The 21585-nt window shown below is 34.3% G+C and overlaps 1 protein-coding gene across 1 annotated transcript in view; it reads right to left on the bottom strand.

The window, feature by feature from the left end:
* LOC129216933 (uncharacterized) overlaps positions 1 to 21585 on the bottom strand; it is a 103711-nt gene that overhangs the window by 19373 nt on the left and 62753 nt on the right. The window contains exons 3-7 of the mRNA XM_054851150.1: positions 20350 to 20428; positions 7765 to 7904; positions 2510 to 3418; positions 1249 to 1446; positions 1052 to 1165 (exon numbers count right to left, since the gene is read on the bottom strand). Coding sequence (XP_054707125.1) covers positions 1052 to 1165; positions 1249 to 1446; positions 2510 to 3418; positions 7765 to 7904; positions 20350 to 20428 — 1440 coding nt within the window. The remainder of the gene's footprint in view (positions 1 to 1051; positions 1166 to 1248; positions 1447 to 2509; positions 3419 to 7764; positions 7905 to 20349; positions 20429 to 21585) is intronic.

Here is a 21585-nt window from a genome sequence, read left to right as displayed (position 1 = left end):
GATTCTTGCAGGCCAAAACACACACGTAAAATTTCAGAATATTTTTTTAAAGATAATTAACATGGGAAAACATGGAAAATAAAATAAAATAAAAAACCAGTAAATGTTTTTATTATTAGTATGCTCTTGTCCCCCGTACCTACCATTATTTATGGTTTAACCAGTTAGATGGGACCCTGAAGACAGTTCTGATTTTTTTTATCTAGACCAGAAACCAAGCAATCCCTGGTCAACCACCTCCAGAGGTATCGTTTCATTTGGAGGGCTTTTTGACCACGAGCATATTTAACATTCCCCAGTCATCATTAATGAAGACGGTGGATCTTCGACCAGCTAGGGTTGAACCCGGGACCCTCTGGTCACAAGTCTGATCCCTTACGGATCAGTTTAGCGGGCTGTAGGTTGGGCACCACTGATTAAAACCAACCAAGAAAAACCATAGCAATGCATATTTTTTTAAGTCAACTACTTAAAATAATATATCAACTTTCTGGTCTCGTAGATCATGTTCCATCAATGATATTTTGGGCTGATGACAAGTCTCAGTCTGCTTGAAAGCCCAAATGAATTTGAAGAGGTCTGTACCATGTGGATTTTGAAAATGGCCTAGAAGCCTGAACAGTATTTTTATTATTAATGCTGGACGTGAAAGCTTTCATTTCTTTAATAAGCTTTCATTATACTTGCTCTGTTTGTGGGTAGGTGGGACAAGCTTTTTAATTGATGCCAAAAACAAAAATAAATATCAATTATAAAGTTGATTGTTAATAAAGTGAACAAAATTATTTTCAAGGCTGGTATTAAGTAAGCATGGAACTTATGGACTTATGAAACTTTACAAAACATTGAAAATAATTTCAGGTTTTTGAGGTTTTCCTTGATTCAAGATTTCAATTTAACATCTTTTTTTTTACCAGATACTACTTGTCACATTCAACTCCTTGAAATTAAAAGGAGAGCCTCATTCCTACACTTACAGAAAACAATAGAGTACCATATAAGAGGTAAAAATTTTAACATATTTGTCACATTGCATTGATAGTTTCATTACCTGTCCATATCTAGCTGCTACATGGAGTAAAGAACAGGAATCAGTTTGTTGTAGAAGTTGAGTCTTACTAATGGTGTTTTGAATAAGCCACTTCACAGCCAACAGACTCCCATGCTAAAACAGAAATAACACATAAGCAACTTTTCTTTACTTTCACATAAGTTATGCACAGACATGAAATATGTAGTAAAAACTACCTTAATTGCAAGAGCAACTGGTGAAAACCCATTCTTATTTTCATCTTTTAGTGCATCTACATGATGTTGATTATAAGAACATAACCAACTCAGGCATTCAAAATTGTTGTGGGCGGCACAAATATGCCACAGATTATTTCCATGATCATCGGACAGATTTCGAACAAGTGCAGGGTCAATGTCTTTTAATGCCCATTTCTGAAATAAAATAAAGCATAAGGAAAAGATGAGCCACATTTCATACACTGATCTTATCAATTGAAAAAAAAAAAAGATTGACATGGATTCAGGAGCTCAAAGCAGCACTTCTGAGTTTACCAAAAATATTCTGGCTGAAAGAAAAATATTCCAGAAAATAGGTGAACAAAGACATAGAACAAATTAAAAATTAAATAAATTAAAAAAAGAAAAAAAACGATATGGCACAAAAGCACAAAATATGTCTAGAAGGCCTGCTTCCTCTACAATTGTTAGGAAGTGTTTCCCTAAACATTAAGTCTTACAAAATTCACAAAATTTCATGAGCCCATATGCTATAATGGCATAAATGAGTAAACAAAATTAATAAAATATATGATTTTATAGATCAATAACAAATATTTGTGTGTCAGCAACTGCACTTATTATGATACTGAGAGGGACAAAAAAAAAAAAAAAAACCTCTCAATTGTATTTTTGGGACATTAAAGTAATGTACAGAACTTTTAGTGATCAAGGTTTTTAGTAGCACTACTTGTAAAAACTAAAACTGGAATAATTTTCCACAAACATCCTATAACATTTCAAAAAAAAAAAAAAAGCTGTTTGAGTATTAGAGAAATATTATGTTATATTTTGTATCATTAATAATAATTTTTTCTGTTAGAAATGAATAGAAATATAAAACAGCAAAAAGTACAAGTCCTTATCCTGTGACCATAAGACAAAAAAAAGAGAGAATTATACTCAGTAGATAGAACACAGAATAACCAGAAGAAAAATTTCTAACCCTAAAATTCTCTTGAAAAATATGTTGGAAAATGTTCAGTGGGAAAAACATGTTTCGTTAGTACTTTAATTTAAAATTATTTTAATATAAAAACTTAGTAATTTAAAAAGCACAAGCTTCAATTGCTGGGAAAAAAAAATACACTGAGCAATTAGTCATATTTTCAGTTTCAAATAATGAAGAGAGTGAAGTCACTTGTTTTTTTCTTATTTGCGTTATGTATGAAAATTAAAACATCAACATGTTAACTAAGCATAAGATTAGGATACAAACCATTTTTTCAGCATCTCCTTTCTTAGCAGCTGTAAATACTTCTTGAATCCAATTAGGAACGGCTGCTTTTGTTCTGTTCTGAAATAACGATTCCGGTTTATTGGACGGTGCTTTGACGACAGGATCAATAACTGTCAATAAACTTTTGGATTTTGTTCGTGGACTCAGATCTATTTTGTCCTTTTTGAAAGGAATCCATTGCTGTGGCACGTCTTTAACTTCACTGTCAGAAAAACACTGTCGAAGGACTTCATCCTCGTGGCAGGCATCCTGGACATGCTTGCGATTGCGAGGATCTTCTTCCACGTGAGTGGAAACAGCCTTCCGCAAATATTTCAAAGTTCTTTTTAAGGAACTACAAGTAAAGTTGCCATCATCAATAAAGTTTTGCCCATTGAAATTATTCAAGGCATCATACTGAGGTTTAACAGGAGGAGCTGTAAAATTAGTTTTGTTGATGTGATTGTCAATGCCGAAATTAGGAGAATTGAAATAATTAAACTTCGGGACTCTATCTCTCCTCGGAGCAGATTGGCGGATGTGCTTGGCTCTCGGCTTGTAGACATAACGGTTCAAAACTGCCGATTCGCTCACAGCCGACGAGAAACCTCCCTCATCTTCTCTATCTGTAGCTCCAGATGCCAGCTCACTGAGAGTGTCAATGATAGAAACAGTTTTTACTTTCCCAACATTTCTCACATGATGTCTTTTCGGAACATCAATGGGGATGTCATAGTAGTTCAACAAGCCAAGTTCGCTGTCATCAAGGATGAATTCCTCAAGCATTTTGTTATCTTGATAGCATCTATTAGATGCGTTTTTATCCGGCCATAGAGGTTTGTTTTCGTATGGCAGCGTACCATGATTGAAAGGAGGACCAAAGTTTCGGGTGTTCTTCTTTGGATGTTCCTAATAAATAAAAATAGTGAAGTTTTTAAAATTGGAACTTAAAATAAAATTCAGTGATGAAACTGAAGATCACAATGAAATACAACAAATGTAATTTAAGTAGAAAAGTGCTAAAATAAAATAACAGAACCAGGCCGAATGCTATGGTGAACCTTTAGGATTTCCAATTTTATGACACCTTAGATACAAAAAGAAAAAAGATTAAAAATAATTTTGAAGCATGCTGCAGCAAATTGTGAATCTCAATACTGTAATTTTAGTTTAGATATTCATCTCACTCCAGGTCTCTCATTTCAATTTTTCTTGGGGAGGGGGGGGGCAATCAATCCTTCTAAATGATTGACCTGGCTCACTCATTCGTGATAATTTAAAAACAGTATAACTTCAATTTAAAGATACCCAATTTAGCGATTTCCTCAGTTTAATGATATCCTTGATTTAACGATAACTTTTTCCAGTCCCTTGGCCATTGTTAAATCAAGGTTAGACTGTAAATGTCAGTCATAATTTACCTTAATTAAAATAGCATTTTCCTTGGCTTCATTTCATTTAATATTAAATTATTTTCTGGATGATTACTTTTAAAACTATAAGGTTAAGATATTATCATAGCTATTATGCGATCTCTCAAATCCTTGGATTATGACAAATGTGAGAACAGAAGTACATTTCAACTTCACTTTTTTTCTATTGAAATACAGGAGCAACTGCCTGATATGCTGTAAATGTGGCAATTTGAAATTCTTCTTGACAGAAAACTTAGATACATTCCTGCCCAGTAGCAGAAACTTTCTAGTCAGTTTGCGACACTATTTTAGGCAGCTGAAAATAATCTGCAGCATTATTATTTTTAACTTAAGTTTTCATAAAATACACAAGTCCCTTGTAAAGGTCAAGATTCAGAAATTTTCCAACTGGCCAGTGGCCACTAAACCCGAAACACTTAGTGGTCACCACTGTCACCAAGTTTTGAAGTATAAAAGAGAAGGGAGGGAGGCAGTCTTCACTACTTTCATAAAAATAAATTGAACTTTTCACACTATGGAAAACAATTATTCAATGCATATTTATTAAAATATGGAAAATTTAAGTTCAAATAGGTTTTTGAATTTTTTTTTTTTCAAAAAAAGTATAAAAAAATAGAGTAAATGAGAAGTTGGCTGAAAACTGCATTTTAGATAAAAGTTTTAGTCTGTAGCAAAGCCTCCAAAGCAATGATGATCAAATTGTGTAGACAATAATTCAAATTTGTCATGAAACTAATTTAAATAAAAACATGATTTATTGAACATTTTATGTTATTTTCAATAGTTTGCGTTGAGGTAAACATCCAATTCTTTTTTTGAAAACTTAGTAATAGTCTCGTCTATTTCCATCTTGCGAATGACCAAACATGACGTCTACGCGAGAACAATTCATGATTATAAACAGATTTTTGAATTTGTTACATCATAAAAGTAGTAATAAATTCAAAATCTTTAAAAAGCTACAATTTAGATGAAATAGTCAGTTTTTAGCATATTAGCCTCTTAAAGCAATGAAAATAATATTCTAAAGATGAAATTTTGCTTTTTTTAAAGATAATAATTCAGAATTATCCAGGGAAAAAAAAAACAGCACATTTTGCATAATTTTCAATAGTTGGCATTGCAATAAACATCTTGTTCCGTTTATGAAAACGTGGGCACTTAAAGAGTCTTGCATTCTTGCGTACCAACATCTTGGGAATGACCAAACATGGCAACTACGCCACATATTACGAGATAAATTTCTAAAATTTGTTGCAAAAAATAATTTAAAAATAAAAATCCTCAGACTACATTTTAGTTGAAAAGTTTTTAGCACTTTTGCTTACAAAACAATGAGGATAATGTGAAATTTTAAATATAAAATTTTTCATTTCTCCAGAAATTTGAATAAAATTTAAAAAAAAAAAAGACAAGACGATTTGCAACACATTTTTCGTTATTTTCAATAGTATGCAGTTAAAACATCCAATTCTGCTTTGTTTTCGAAAACTTAGGCACTTAAGCATCTTATCTACTTCGATCTTGTGAATGACCAAATATGGTGACTATGTTTCTAGTTGAAATGCTGAAAGCATTGCCTTTCCGGCCAAAAAACGATCTCCAAACGATCTTTGCCAAGTTGTATTTCATTTTTTTTTTCTTTTATTTATTTTCTTTCTTTCTTTTTATTCTTTTGTAAAATTATTTGCAGGCCACTGAAAAATCTGCGACGCAAGTCCCTCCCCTCTCGCAATTTCTGCTACCCGGGCACTCCTGGGACTACCCAGAGATTCAAAATAAATAAATAAATAAAATGATAATAATAAAAATAACTATGTATGTAAGAGTACTATAAACTTTTAATTTTGCATGCTGCAATTAAAAAACTTAGACAAGTTTAAAGCAAAGTAGTGCACTTGTTTGAATTTGTAATGGAAATGAAAGTGTAAACTTTTATTTAGCAATAAAAAACATAGCAATCAAAAGACTCTTTCAGAGTACTGAATTTAGAACAAAAAGCAAAAAGAACCCTTATAATGGTATCCATTGATGAATTTGTTTTAAAAAGCATCATAAATGCAATAGAAAGATTTAAATGTCCCATTAAGTTATGAGCATAAGTTTAAATTGTTTATAAAAACATTTTTCTCTCCAGATGAAGTTTACAAAACTGTTTCATATTGCATTAAGGGAAAAAATCATAAACCTTGCTCAGCTTTGTTAGGAGACAAGAATGGAAAACAGGAACACTACATTAGCAGTTTTGTCAACAAACCTTCGGAGAATGAGTCAGGTTCGTTTTTATCTAGCATTAAAGCACTTGGGGATACGATTCTTGTGAAATTTGTATTAAATTTTATTTGGTTAGGAGTAGTGATGTAAAATACCTGGGTATTTATTTTTAGGGGTAAATACCCAGGGTATATACCCAAAATGGGTATTTGCCTGGGTATTTATTTAAAAAATTTATATTCAACTAAAATACTTTTCTGTATGTATTCCACGACGTATATATAACCAACCATATACAAAACAATAAATTTTTGCCCAAAAATTGTATTTTTTTCACAGATTTAAAGAATTATTGTGTGAAAAAACTTAGCAATCTAATATGATATTCACACAACATGTGTTTGATAAGCCTAATCAATGTTGATAGCCACATTTCAGATATAAAAAGCCATTCTACAAAAAGTAAAAAGCTTAACTGGTTACAAAAAAAAAAAAAAAAAAAGCAAACATCCTCTCCAATTATAACATTGAAAAGAAAGATTCTTTGGTTCACACGATATGTTTCATAATTTCATCAAGTCTTTCAATAAAAAATATTATAAATTGTGTAATACATATGTATGTATCAATTTTACCAACTTTAAAAAAAAAAATCCCATTCACTTTTTGCATTTTTTTTTTTTTTTTTTTTTTGTAAAATATTCAAAAAAATATTTATTTACCTGCTGGGTATTTACCCGATCCACATCACTAATAAGGAGTAACTTTGAGGTTTTTTTATGAACACATTTTAATTCCCCAATGTCAATTTAAATAATTATCTTCAGAATCAGTTTTTAAATTCCATAGCAAAAAAGATCTCTCCGAAAATGACACGCATAACTGAATTGATGCATTTATTAAAAAAAAAAAAAAAGTGTTCAGTGTAGAGAAAGTTTATCAATAAAAACAGCACATTAAAAATAAAAAGCAGATGCAACAAATATTACACTGTTAAAACAGGTTTCTTAAAGTAGAGACAAAATCGCTAATTTTTTAAAACATCACTTACTCAAAATTTTGAATTGCTTATTTTTCAAAAATATGCAATTTTGTTTCAATTCCAAGAAACCTGTTTCAACACTACTGATGAGGGATTGTAGAGCTAACAATTAATGTGATAATTGTCCTGGCTAGTAATATCAAATTATTTCGCAAGAAAGAAAAATAAAGCAAATAAAAAACAGAGTCAGCAGAACCCTGAGCCTGAGAGAAACCTGTACATCCATTTCAGAACATTCTGATGTTTTAGAGGGATATGCATGTTATTCTTTTTTCATTTATTAAATACAATTTAATTAGAAAAAAAACCCCACTTATTTCACTATTTCAATTTTCTTTTTGATTAAATTTCTTCAGAAAGAACTACTTGTTTAAGAGAAATAAAATTACACAAAAAATTCATACATATATCTGAATTTTAAATATTTAGAAATCACAAAATTATGCATAAAAGTGGCATTATTCATTTTTTTCCTTCTAGCTGAAGTCAAAAATTTTGGGAGCCTCAAACACAGTCGTTGTTATATTTTTCAGAGCTATATCCTTAAAAAGCAAACAACTTACTGCATAAGGGTTCTTAGGCCATAAGCAACTGCACTGAACACGGCCATTTTTCAAACAGCAATCACTTGAAGAGTAACTTTCTCGATTTGATAAGGTTCTACTATTTGGCCAATCCTCATGTTTTTGTCTGTTCCTTCCCCCTGATTAAAAAATGTAAATATACAAATAAATAAAATAAATAAATAAATAAATAATATAATACATTAGTTATTTAAAAAACCCTAGCCATTAGCTTGTTCGAAATGCTGAAGTTTTAAAACATAGATTTTAAATTTCAACACTAAATCAAATTCCCTCAGCCATTTTAAGTGAGAATAATTTGATCATGTCATACACACATTGATCATAAAGTTAAACATTAATATAGAAATATGATTAATTCACCTTTTAAGAGCATTCACTTACAGTACATAAAATTAAAAAAAAAAGAGTATTTGAAATTTCTAAACAAAGATGAACAATATTTTTTTACAATACAGCAAACATGTTTAGATTTAAGAATATAGGATGAATACAATTTATAATGCAAGTGGATAAAGCAGAACATTTTTCACCAATTATTGTCAAAAGTGTATGTTTTCCAAAAAGAAATAGTTGCTGCAATGTTACAGATGGGACACCAAACTTTTCCCTAAAGGTGATATATTTACAAATACTCCCATTTCTTATAAGTATATGCATGTATTTTTTAATTTTAGAAATTGAGAATTGTTAACATTTGGCTATTATTTGTTGAAAAAGCAGTACTTATAGTTCATTTTTACATTTCTTTAATGGCAGGTGTTGCTGTAATTTTGTAGCTATCTTTCAGCATCCGCTTACGGTTTACGATATTTCCTTTAATTTACTCAATAGTACACAATGCAAAGCATATTGTGCAAAAAAAGCTATTTTCAATATAAAATTCGACGTACTGAAACTTTTTCCCCCCCAATAAATAGTCAGAAACATTTATGAGAGCACAGTAAAATTTTACTGCATTAGATGCAGCGTAAAATATGAAACAAGCGCCCCTCCCCCAACTCAACGAAAAATGTCATTAGGAACTTGTTATAAGGAACCCGTTAAAGGGATTTTAAAAAAAAATAAAACATCGAAAGTGTAAAAAGCGGCGTTAACTGCGAGCATAGCAAACTTAGATCGCGAATTACAGCAACGAGGTTAAAAGATCGTCCAAATCGAAAATTTGTGACAGCACATTCCAAGAAAATTGTCCTTCAACCAGGCAAGAATTATAATTTGGCGCAATAACTAAATCTTTGCGAGCGTGGATACAAGGGAGGGGCGATCGCCACTTCCTTGAGGGACTTGGCACCGACAATGTTTCGAAATGGAGATCCTAAAAACACAAGTGTAGCTATCTTTGATGACGTGAGAGGAAGGAATGAGGTTCCAAACTCCTCCTAGAAACTTAACGAAATTGAAGTTTCAAAACGGCAATTTTAGATGATTTTTGGTGACGTTGGAAAAAGAGAGTTTTTTTTTTTTTCAAAGGCTTCCCCCAGGTCTTTTTCAAAATTTAAGTTGAAAAGATGAGATTAAAGACCATATCATGTAGCGTTAGGGAAAGGGACGGAGTTCAGGCACGTTAAACCCAGAATTTTTTCGAAATTGAAGAACCAAAAAACGTAAATTTTGACGACTTTCCATGATGTTAGGAGGAAAAATATTCCCAAGGAAATTACGATATTGAAGTTTTAAAAACACAATTTTAAAATACCTTTTAGAACGGAAAAGGAAAGGAATGGATTACAAGGAACTCATACCTCCCCTCCTTGGTCCCCTATACTTTAACTGTTTTAAATAGAAATGATAAGTGGCAAGCCCTAGCATGTGTAAATCAAATACGTAGCAAGAGGTAAACAAAAAAAAAAAGTCCATCGCTCCCTCGTCCCTACTTAAAAAAATGTCTGGGAGCTCTTGAATTTTTATCATCATGGTTAGTTAGTGCTATTTCATTAGTTTTGGGGAAGGAAGTTCAAAGGTATCTCAGTAGACGGTTCAAATACCACAAGAACATAATCGAAAGAACTTCTGTTCTACTGTGTTTACCACTTATGTTACTGGGTACTCTAATCAGAGAGAGAAACAACTAAAAATAATTTGACTTTGGGTGTAGGTAACAACTGGAAGCAGTTGTAAACAAAAACTGCAGAAGAGTATTATGTGAGGCAAAATCAACATATTGGAGGCGGGTTTTTTTTTTTTTTTAAATTCATGAAATATAGGTGCGGTGAGATCTCTGGTATTACAGCTTCAAACTAGCATTTTTCCTGTCCAAATTTCATTTTTGAAAAGAATGAAAAATAAGGATCATTTATGATCGTTGATTTCTATCACAAGAAAATGAAATATTTCCCAAGATTACGAGTTTCAACAGATAATAAGGCATAAATTGAAACGAATTCTTATGCAGGTAGACATTGCTGAGAGTTTTTCAAAACCAGGGATACAACTTCAAACGGGGGAAAGGGGGAGGGGGGCACATGACTAGCCAATACGAAAGTCTGATCATTCGCTGATAAAATTATAAATCCATTTTCTAATGACAGAAGGCAGAAAAAGTATTATCAGGCTATCAACTTATCAGATTCACGAAACCAAAAGATCAGACAAGATGCGCTAGAGAAAGGTAAAATAATCCATTAAACCACGGCGAAAGAAAGCATAAGAAAAATCCTGCAGTGACTCGTGTGTGCTGCGCAACTTGGAAATGATGAGTGGACGATTGCACGTAACACTCCCAGAAGAGCCATTAGCATTACACGAAATCGAGTGATCATTTCAAAAGACGCGTAGCTGAACTTTCACCCGGGACACGGAACGATATGGTCTCAACCCCAAACAAAGGAATGCGAAGGGCACGTGGGCAGCAATTAGAATGCGGCCGTTCCTAAAACATTCTGCCTGCCCCTCTACCAGATCGGCACCACAGCACCTACAATGCTTGGAACGTTAATGGCAGGATAAAAACTTGCCTATTTGGAGACTACGGAATTTTTCCTTCAGCTCAAGTGGACGTAGATTTTTCATTTCATCTCTCTGGAAATTAAATGGACGAAAAGAATGAACTAGTATAATGTGGCCATCACGAAACTTTCTCCTATATTTTTCCTTTTTCTGATCCCTCCCCATGCTTGACGAGGAAGCAATATTCCCAACAAAAACAAAATTACACATGCAAAAACTTGACGACCATCCCAATGTCTGAATTATTGCAAAAGCAAAGCAAAGAGCGAAAATTGAAAGTTATTTTGAAAGCCTTGCTTGAATTAATTACAAATATTTTATTTGTTAACAAACATAAGATGGCAACAGTTAAAAATTTTAAATCATTGAGATGATATTTCCGATCATTTCCATTCAATTAAAATCACGAGAAATACGCAGACGACAATCTATTACGATTTATCTTTCTTATTGTTGCATTAATAAAACTGTTTTTATTCAAAAAAAAAATCAACACCTCTTGGAGCGATTGGCGTCAAAATTGAACCAAAGCCTGTTTACGTATGGATTCACATATACTCCAAATTTCAACCAGAACGTAGCATTACTTCTTGAGATAGGGTACTCACAATGGAAAAAAAGAACGGGCGATTGCGCTACCCCCTTTTTAGCTGTTGACACCAAAATAAAATCAGCTCTTATACCCACTAAGGGCTACTTGCCGATAAATTTTTCTTTCATTCCGTTCATTATTTCTTGAGATACAGCAGTCACAATTGACGACAAAAAAACGTTCTATAGCTCAATCCCCGTTTGAGTTATTGACACCAAAATTGAATCAGCACCTGTTCCTGTTAATGGCAACATATGGACCAAATTTTGTTTGATTCCGCCAGTTACTTCCTGAGGAATAGCAAGCACGCGTAACTCAAAAAACGTCCCATTGCTCCACCCCCCTTGGAGGAATTCGCGCCAAAAACCAATGGGCACAAGTTCACATACGGGCACATATGTGTACCAAATTTCGTTCGATTTCATGCGGTAGTTTTGGCTGTAGAGCGGCCACAAAAAACTGGTCACACACAGACGTGACACACATACATACACACACACACACACACACACACACACATACATACACACACACACACAGACAGACAGACATTTTCCAAAAATAGTCGAAATGAACTCAGCACACCTCAAAACGTTCGAATCCGTCAAAATTCGAAATTCGAAAATTTGCACGAATCCAATACTTTCTTCTATATATTAGATATAGAAGAAAGTAAAAATACCTACCGTTTATCCGAAGAGCCATATCAGTTGTTGAACTTCACATATCGAAATAAAATGTGCACTCTTAGATTTTGGCGATCGAAGTACATGTGGCCGAAAGAGGTAAATCAAACTAACAGGCAAAAATTTCTCTTAATTCTAAATATTAAAACAAGCGGGGGTGGTATCTCATGCGACTTAATTTAGTACAGACCCTTTACATAGCTAAGCCATTGTGAGCATCTTAGATTAGGAAAAGCAGGGGCAATCACAGGGGGGGGGGGGGGAGAGAAGAGACACTTGTTGGCCCGGACCCGAGTCTGAAGGGGGTCCAATATTTTTAAAACTAGGCGTGAAATATAAAGGTAAATAATATGAAGTGGGGGGGGGGGGGGGCGGAAAAGTTATTTGTGACGGGCCCCAAAATTTCTGTGCACGCCCTTGGGAATAAGTAAATGGATTGAGCAAGTCCAATCATTGGCTTTGCAAAAGCTGAATCAAAGACTCCAAGTCATGTGACTGAACAACGACGAATGGTTGACATGTTTTGCGTGAAACTAGTCAAAGAAAACTGACTATGCTTTGGTTTAAAATCTATCACGTGATTTGGATCTTTGCTTCGCAAATGAAAGTCTTCACTCCCTCCATTTTATCTCTTCTCAATGGTGAAAACAGTACAGTGCCGGATCTGAGGGGAAACAAGTTGGACGGCAACCAGGGCCGGATTTGGAAGTGTGGAGGCCCCGGGGCAACGAAGGAGTGGAGGCCCTTAAGCAGGGTTCGAAAAGATCATCATATTTTCGAAAATATCCGATACTTTGATATATATCCGAATATTTTGATATATATGTATATATCCGATATTTTTGACCCCTGAAAGTTAGGATATTTTGTAAAAAATTTATTGTCGGGGCCCCTTTTCTGTGGAGGCCCCGGGGCAGTAGCCCCGCCTGCCCTCCCCCTAAATCCGGCCCTGACGGCAACGTCAAAAGTAAATACAGGATCTAAGAGCGTATCAAATGTGGTCCATGTCCCTCTTGGATAAGAGCAAAAAATTGTGAAATTGCCTTTGATTCCTTAGTTTCGGAAAATTTCCGAAGGAGAGAGCCATCGGTCAATCTTAAAATTATACTTTAGGACTGTATTTACAAAAAAAAAAAAAAAAAAAAACCCACGCCAAGTGCCTCATCTGCCGTAACTCAGCCGATTAGCGAGTGATGCGAACTCCGATCGATTAGCAACACGATCAAAGAAAAAAAAAATTAAATTGAATTTTGTCATCTTGAATTCAAATTATGTTTTTCGCAATCACGAGTGTGTGCGTGTATGTAGGCGTGTGTGTTTGTGTGTAGGGGGGGTATGTGTATGTGTGTAGGCATCTGTGTTTGTGTGCAGGCATGAATGTGTGGGTAGTTATGTGTGTGTAGGTGTATATGTGCGTGTGTGTGGGTGTATGTGTGTATGTGTGTGTAGTTGTGTATGTATGCGTGTGTGTGTATCTCATGGAAGCAACCTGGAGACGGTTTTCGCTATAGGAGCAGCATCGTGAGGTGCCGGTCGACGGTGATGGTGCGGAGGGTGCTGGCGGGAAAATAAAATGATAGCACACCAAAACAGTCAAATAAAAGCAATAAGCAATCGTGACTGCTCAAATAAGTTCCTTGATTAAAAGGAATCCTCTCTCCCTCTCCCCCCCCCCCCCATGTAAAATAATCAATTTATTTTACTAAAATGTGCGCAAACAGCCTTAGCTAAAAACAATTATTTGCAGTTTAAATATTTCGTTAAATAAACAAAAAATATATCAAAATTACATTAACAGTAGCTTTTAAATCGTAAAAAAATCCCGCAATTCTATTGCTTATCGGTAAACGCGCCAAGCGACCGCGCTGCAGTAACCCACATAATTAGCGAGGGAAGCGAACTTCCACCGATTAGCGATCCAATGTTTTTAACGAAAATTATCCAGCATAAAAACAACGTAATTAAAAAACATAAAAGGAAATCTTATATCCCTCAAAATCTAAGAACATTTTTAAAATATACTTACATCGTCGTCATGCCTGCTACGTCTTTTCTAATTTCCATTTTAATGGAACGTTTGCATTTAGTTATGACTCGATTTGTTCATTTAGCAAATAATTTTACATGTTACTAGACCATTTAAAGTCTATTTGGCGAATTACTGGGGTTTTTTATTTGGCGGACTTTTTTACTTGAAATGGCTTGGTTCAATTATTTGGAAAATTACTTTTCATTTTATTAGTTTTGCTTCAATTCTTGTTTTTTTGTTTAAAAAAAAAAAAAAAAAAAAAAAAAAAAAAAAAAAAAAAAAAAAAACATAGTGACAAAATAATGCATGGTTTCGCCAAATAAATAGTTTCTACGTAGGTTTAATCAAATATGCTAACAATAAGCTAAACAAAAACAATCGCCAAGATAAATAATGTGCCGTAAAGTACCTATAACGAAAAAAAAACCGTGTCTCCGATATAACTAAAGGTAACAGTTTTTAAAGAGAGTCGACGCGACGGCTCTTTAAAAATACTCGTCTGGAATTGTTTCGAAAATATTCATCAGATAAAAAACACTTTTCAAATAAGAGAAATATTCCTCAATATCGCCATTAGAACAAAACATATACACTCACCCTTAAAAATAACGTAAACAAAACCAGTAAGAGTCGGATTTTTTTAAAGACTACGCATCCATTAAATTCGAAAACCTAACCAAAAGGGAATATATTTTAAATGCCCACAACACCTAAACTATAATTATAAAGCGTTTGGATGATCGTGCTTTATTCAAACAAGACAAGTGCTTGAACCAGAAGACAGTGAACCAATTCTTAGTTAAAAAATTATATGAAAAAAATGTTTTGATATTTTTAATGTCTTGTTAACAATTCTACGTAATTTTTTTTACAAAATATGTTATTATTTTTTTTTATCTTAATGAACGGATAAGTCTGCTTATTTCAGGATTTGCTTTGCACGGTTTATCCGGATTTTCAATCATCCGGATTATCTTTGGTCCCAGTTTGTCTAGATAAACGAGGTTTTACTGTATGTACCACAAACAAGTAGTGACTTTAAGCAGCATAACATCAAAATTCAACAGTTTTTGGAGCAGCTCAAGGTACTCTCTCGAAGTAAAACAAAAATATAGTTTGGAATTACTTTTGTCATTTATAAATCTGTAGTAAATTTGAAGTTAAATGTTATGCCCCCCAAACATATATTGCGGAGCTCTCCAGGTCGTGATGCGACTGATTTTGTTGTTGTCACTAGGAAAAAAAAAAAAAAAAAAAAAAAAAACCGTCACATTTCTCTCGTCCGGAATTCTATTTGCAGATTGAACCCTATTGCTTTGATATCCATACGGAGCCATGATATGATCGATACAGAAGTCAATTTTAGAAGTTGTTCAAAAATGCAGGGTCGTCGAGAGCCAAGGCAGGTCAGTTTGGTCGCGGGCCCCTCTCTATCCCTAAAACTTGTCAAAGTTATGCATGCTACTCCAATTCCGAAAAGGACCTCCTCATGAGACTAGCCCCTAATTTCCGACTAGACTGACATGGCCTCTCGTCGGCCCTGCATATATGATGTCCCACTTGGAGGGGGGGGGGGGTAGGATCAAAATGGCGTGTATCCGCCAAAACAAAACCCTTTTGCCACTAGAGTTACGATCCTGCGTACTATGGTAAAATTGCAGAATGCATTACCTACCAAGTGCAGAGTCCTCCCCTCCCTCAAAACCACAAGAGAGCCTCCCACAAGAGAAAAATCTCCCCCAAAACCCCTCTAAAAATTTCAATGGTGCAATATTGCACCATGATCCCCCCACCCCCTCTTCCCAGTGGGGCACCACTGCCCAATGATCTTATTAAAAATCATCATAAAAAAAATCCATGTAAACGCATCGAAAACAGGGTATCCCGAGAGGGAGGCAGCCGGTCGGAGATAGATATATTCCTCCAGATAATGTTCAGTGATTGCAACGGCAAATTTGGGGCCACACATGTCAGACAATACACGGTCCTGGCGAAAAATGTGAAAAATGCCAGTGGTAACGCAATGCCATTATCAGATAATGAGGAGGATAATAAGGGATGATGTTCGGATGAAATCGTGAGCAGAAAGCTGGCGTTGAAACGTCACGATCACGCTCGATTCTTTCTTTTTGACCACGCGCGAAAAGCCCCCCCCCCTTTTTCCCTCCGAGGAGAAGTTACGTAACGTGCCGCAGGTCACTTCATTCGGCACCGCTTAGCTTTATGACTTAGATGATGCCCGTTCCGCTGGCCGGTACAACACCAATTTCAACAGGCTCTCTATCGCACAAGAGTCAGTTAACGTTACCGCGAGTGTGTCAGTTTTCGCGAAAATAAAGGTATCGGTGTTTTCGCGAAATTTGTATGAACAGAGCCGAAAGTTGAAATATTTCGCGATTACAACGTGATCGCGAAAATTAAAGGCTAGCTTTTACCACCTGGGGCGTGCACAAAAATTTTGGGACCCTCACAAATGACTTTTTCGCCCCCATTCATATAGTTTACCCCTACATTTCAAGCCTAGTTTTAAAAATATTGGGCCCCCTTCAGGCTCGGGCCCGGACCATCAGGTATCCTTTCTCCCCCCTCTCCCTGGCTTTTCACAGGGGCGTGCACAGAAATTTTGGGTTCCGTCACAAATGACTTTTCCGAGCTCCCTGCATAATTTTACCCCTATATTTCACTTCCTTACAGTATATTAAAGCAGCACCTGACTACCAAACCAGACACAACACTACCAAAAATATCGGTTACGTAACAGATAAAGAAAAACGGGGGGGGGGGGCAATCTGTTTATTATGGGTCCGGCCTCATAACTTTCTTATTTCAAAACGCAATACAACGTATTTTATGAACCAGAATATTTTTTTTTCAAAGTTTTTTAACAATGTAGGCAGAGCTAGGGGGTTGGGGGCGGGGGTAGACGCCGCACTCCAAAATATTTGGTTTTTAATTGCAAAAAGAGTCTAAATGCAATGAAATTTGCTTTAACCAAATTTTATTTTGGCGAGTCCCACAAAATTTCAAGGCGAGTCCCCCAAAACATTTTTTTTCCAACTAGAGTAGTGAATGAAGTTACATATCTCAAGTTTTGTTTCAACCTATTCTGAATATCACACCAGGGCTTGCCCCATTGTCTATATACTGCAGGCCAATTTCTGATGTCCTATTGGTATATTAGTGGATCAGAGCCGTATTTAAGGGGAAAGTTATTAGGGTTCAAACCGCCTCCGAAAGTTTTTAAAACTATTCCAAAAAATGCTTTTTGAAAAAGTTTTTTTCCGAAAAAAATATTATTACTATTTTATTTTTCGATTTCACTTGAAAAGTGAAATTATTATTACAGAAGAGTTGAAGGGCTCGGGGGTAAGAATGTGATATGCCACATAATGTGAATTTTTCAGTAAGCTAATTTTCAACTTATAAAAGATAGTTATAGATTTTTTCAAAGGTATTTTACATTCGATATTCTGTAATACTAAAACCAGATATGTTTTTCTCCAAATGACAAAATCCGTTGTCATGTTTATTTCATTTTTAGCAATGAGAAACAAAAGTAAAAGTTTTGATCGAAAAGTCACTCCTTTTATGGCTTGTCACATATCTGCCCCGAGCACTTCATTTGTACAAACTCGGCTTTATTTGCAGTATTTATTTTTATTGTAGTTATTGCGAATATCTGTTCCTATAAACAATACCGTGTTTTCCTTCAAATTTTGAGTAACTGACGCGAACAAAATCATGGAAATTCTTTAAATTTGATAGTGTTAAACTCAATATTTATTAACATACCAAACAACTCAAAAAATATGAATTTAAGAGGTATTACTTTGAATGCGCGAATAAGAGTAGACGCCTCTATTTTTTCCAGTTGTTAAAAAGACATCGAATATTTTACACGGATGAAGAGTGAAGTTAATACACACATCAGATTTCTTGCCTTCATTTAATAGATGTGTCATTTTTTATATTTGCTCATGTTAATGGGAGGTTCTCGAAAAAATGTTCCGTGAGTAACGCTAAGTTTATTTTATTCAAGTAACTATTAATTAAATATGGGATTAACTGTTATGCTTTGACACAGTAAAGAACCAATTATCCGGGAAGTTTGGGACCATCGCTATCCCGAATATATCTGAATTTCCCGGTTTTCTGGATCGCTAAAACGCGCTACTGGCCGATTCTTTGTAAATTTTTAATAAATAGTTATGCATATTAAAATAAGAAGAAAACAGTTCAGAAATGCCTTTAAATATCGAAATATTAAAAAACTAATAGTGAGATTATGATTTAAACACCAAAAAACTTAAGTTATTCATAATACTTTTTTTTGGGGGGAGGGGGGAATCCAACACTTTTCGATGTTTTAAAACGAAAGAAAATAAGTTTTTAAACCTAAATGTGCGATTTTTCTACTATAGTGTAAAAAAGAATTCGCTTTCATGATCACGTTTTTTTTTTTTTTTTTTTTTTTTTTTTTTTTTTTTTTTTTTGTAAAGGTTTTGTGTTTCCGATTACGGTAGTTATTGATAACTAATGCTTTTGCATTTCGTTAATATCAACAGAAATTTGATTTATGAGTTCTTGCAGCCTTATTAGTCTTGCGTTTAATGGATTTCTAGATTTCACGATCAACTATTCGGAAAATTCGCGAATCTGGTTTTCGGCGTTTCCCGCACTTTCGCGACGTCACTTACGCTAAACGCCTTCAATTATAGGCCATTCAATAAAATACTGCATTAGATTAGAATTGTTTAGAAATTATTAAGAAATTAATGCGACAATATTCATTTCCTTAGCTTTCAGTTAGAATAAAAGACAAAAATTTCAGAGTTACTAATGTACTTTTCATCAAGAAAATATTTCGGAAATTTTGCTCAGCAAAAAGGATAACCACTTGAAGTTGGTGTTTGCAAACATTTTCTCGAGTTATACTTGGGTAATGTGGTGTTTATTAAGAAATTATTCAATATTCTTTTTTGTATTAAAAAAACATGCTTAATTTTCCCGAAAATTGCCAAAAATGCTTATTTTTAAAAAATGGCGGGAAAAAGTTGCCGGTTTTCTGGTTTCCCGGTTTTTTGGTTCCCGGATAAAATGTTCTTTACTGTAGTATATTAAAGCATGTATTATTCCCCAACAGCCTTATTTTTTGAAGGCTTTGGTTAGTTGGAAAAAAATAAAAAACTTAGTGTTGCGCACGGGACATTTTTTCGAGAATCGCCCTAATACCCTTAGCAGTTCCCACTAATGTAACAAAAATCATTAGAATATAAACATGAAATAAAATTTTATCGATCATTTAGATTTCTTGAGAAATGGATTTGGTAAAACTAGAGATGCACCGGATAGTGAGTTTTCTGGATACCGGATATCCAGCGTCTCTTAAGTCTACCGGATTCGGATCATTTGGCTCAACAGTTGATGTCAGTTACTTAAATGCTCATTTTCCTTTATGTAATGCTGCTTCAAAACAATAAATCAAATTTGTTTCACATATCATTTCTTTAAAAACGAATTAATTATGTTCAAAGATATTTTTAAAACTTCTATATTTTAATGCATAGGGCACTAGAAAGGCTGCATATAAAACGAAACACAAAAATATTTTGTTTTATTTTTAGATTTCTTTCAAGGTAAAAACTTCAGGCAAAAATATTTCTGTATATATAACCACAGTGTAAACTTATATAAATTGTTAGCTTAAATTTCGGAGCTTTTCTGTTTTAGGGATCATTCAATTAAGTTTTTATGAGTGCAATACTTGCATAAAATATTTTATTAACATTATATCCATGCTCAATTGATTTTTACGAAAAACCTTACCTTAGTTAATTTGTTTCCTTTTCTTAATTTTAAATAAATTACTATAATTAAAGCTCGCTTGCATTAAAATGTTTCGGTTTTGCAAACGGGATGTTTGAAAAGGGTTCGTTTATCGTTTGGGACTGTCCATATTTTTGCTAATTGTTTTTTTCTCCTGAATTAATACCTGTATGTATCTCTATGTATTAAAATCAAGTTTTGTCAAAAGAAATTGTGTCTGTAGCTCTAGATTAGTGATGGGATTCAAGCACACTATTATTCTAGAACCAGTACGATTAAAATTTTTTGAGGTTCTTATGGGGAAGGGGGGAATAATTATGAAAATTACAATACAATATATTAAACACATAATAATAAAATCTCAGGTGCAGGCTGCACACTAAATAAAGTGATTTTATAAAGGTGACTCACACGCTGCAAAAAATAAATTTAAACATTCTTAGTAGAAATTGCGCAAAAAAATTCATGAATAGAAAACTCACCACATGATAAAACATTCACAATGTCATCTAGTTCCCCCAGATGATTCGTGACCAGCCCCCTGCTACAACCCGGCCGATTCTGGAATAAATAAATAAATAAATACTAATTAAATTAATGAGAAGAATAAAGAACAAAAACACCGAATCAGAACTTGATTCATAACATAAGCATAAAAAAAATCACTGAAAAAATAAAACTTGAAAGGATCATGCACTAAATTATTTTGTACAAATCGCAATTTCTTTTCGAGCCTGTACATAATTGATGTCAACAACAACCAGGGGTGCCCATCCCCCCAAGCTCAATGGCGCAAATTCCCCCCCCCCCCAAAAAAAAAAAAATTCTCGCTTTCGAATTGGGTTAAACATAACAGTTTTTAGAGTGTTTAATTTCCAGTCAAATTCATGGGGGGGGGGGGGGGGGGGGAGCGCTAACAAATACCATTTGAACTGAAATGTTGTTGGATTGTTGACCCGCCTTGCCTTCCCTGATTTTGAAACGTGGACCTTAAACAAATTTTGGGTACCCATGAATTTTGCTAAACCTTTTTTTTTTTTTTTTTTCAAACGTATGAATGATTAGAGGGACAACTTTCTGGCTTGGGATGGAGTCATTACTAGATGTATACAACATGAACCGTGAAACGGAAATTTATTGTCAATTAAATAGGGGGTCCGGGGAGTTTCTCCCCCAGAAAAGTTTTGAAATTGTAATTTTAAAACCAGTTTTATACGATCTCTGGTGATGTTAGGAAAATAAAATAAAAGGTTAGGTGACCCCTTCCCGGTAATTTTTCAATATTGAAACTTTAAAAGCGCAATTGTAAATAGTCTACCGTTGTGTTAAGGAGGACTTTCCTTTGTTTTCAAAATTGTAGTTCTAAAAACGTAGTTTTAGACTATCTGTGGTAATGTTATGAAAGAAGAGATCCTAGGGCTCGCCCCTGGAAAATTTTCAAAATTAAAGTCTTGAAAACACTATCTATGGTTGGGAGACAAGCAGTTTTCTGAAATTGAAGTTCTGAAATCGCAATTGTAGCCACCTTTGTGACGTTAAGAAAAAGGGTTTTCGAATGCTCTCCCGGAATTTTCTCGATATTGAAGCCCCAAAAACCAAATTTAGGACGACTTTTTAATAATGTTGACGACAGTGGGGAGGAGGGAGAGGGGCGTTCCACTTAAATTTCCGAACTTGTAGCTTTAGAAACACTTTTGATATATCTTGATAATGTCAGT

This window comes from Uloborus diversus, chromosome 2, assembly GCF_026930045.1.
Source record: "Uloborus diversus isolate 005 chromosome 2, Udiv.v.3.1, whole genome shotgun sequence".
Classification (NCBI taxonomy): Eukaryota; Metazoa; Arthropoda; class Arachnida; order Araneae; family Uloboridae; genus Uloborus; species Uloborus diversus.
The sequence above is the reverse complement of the archived record's forward strand: the minus strand, read 5'-3'. Positions and strand labels throughout refer to the sequence as shown.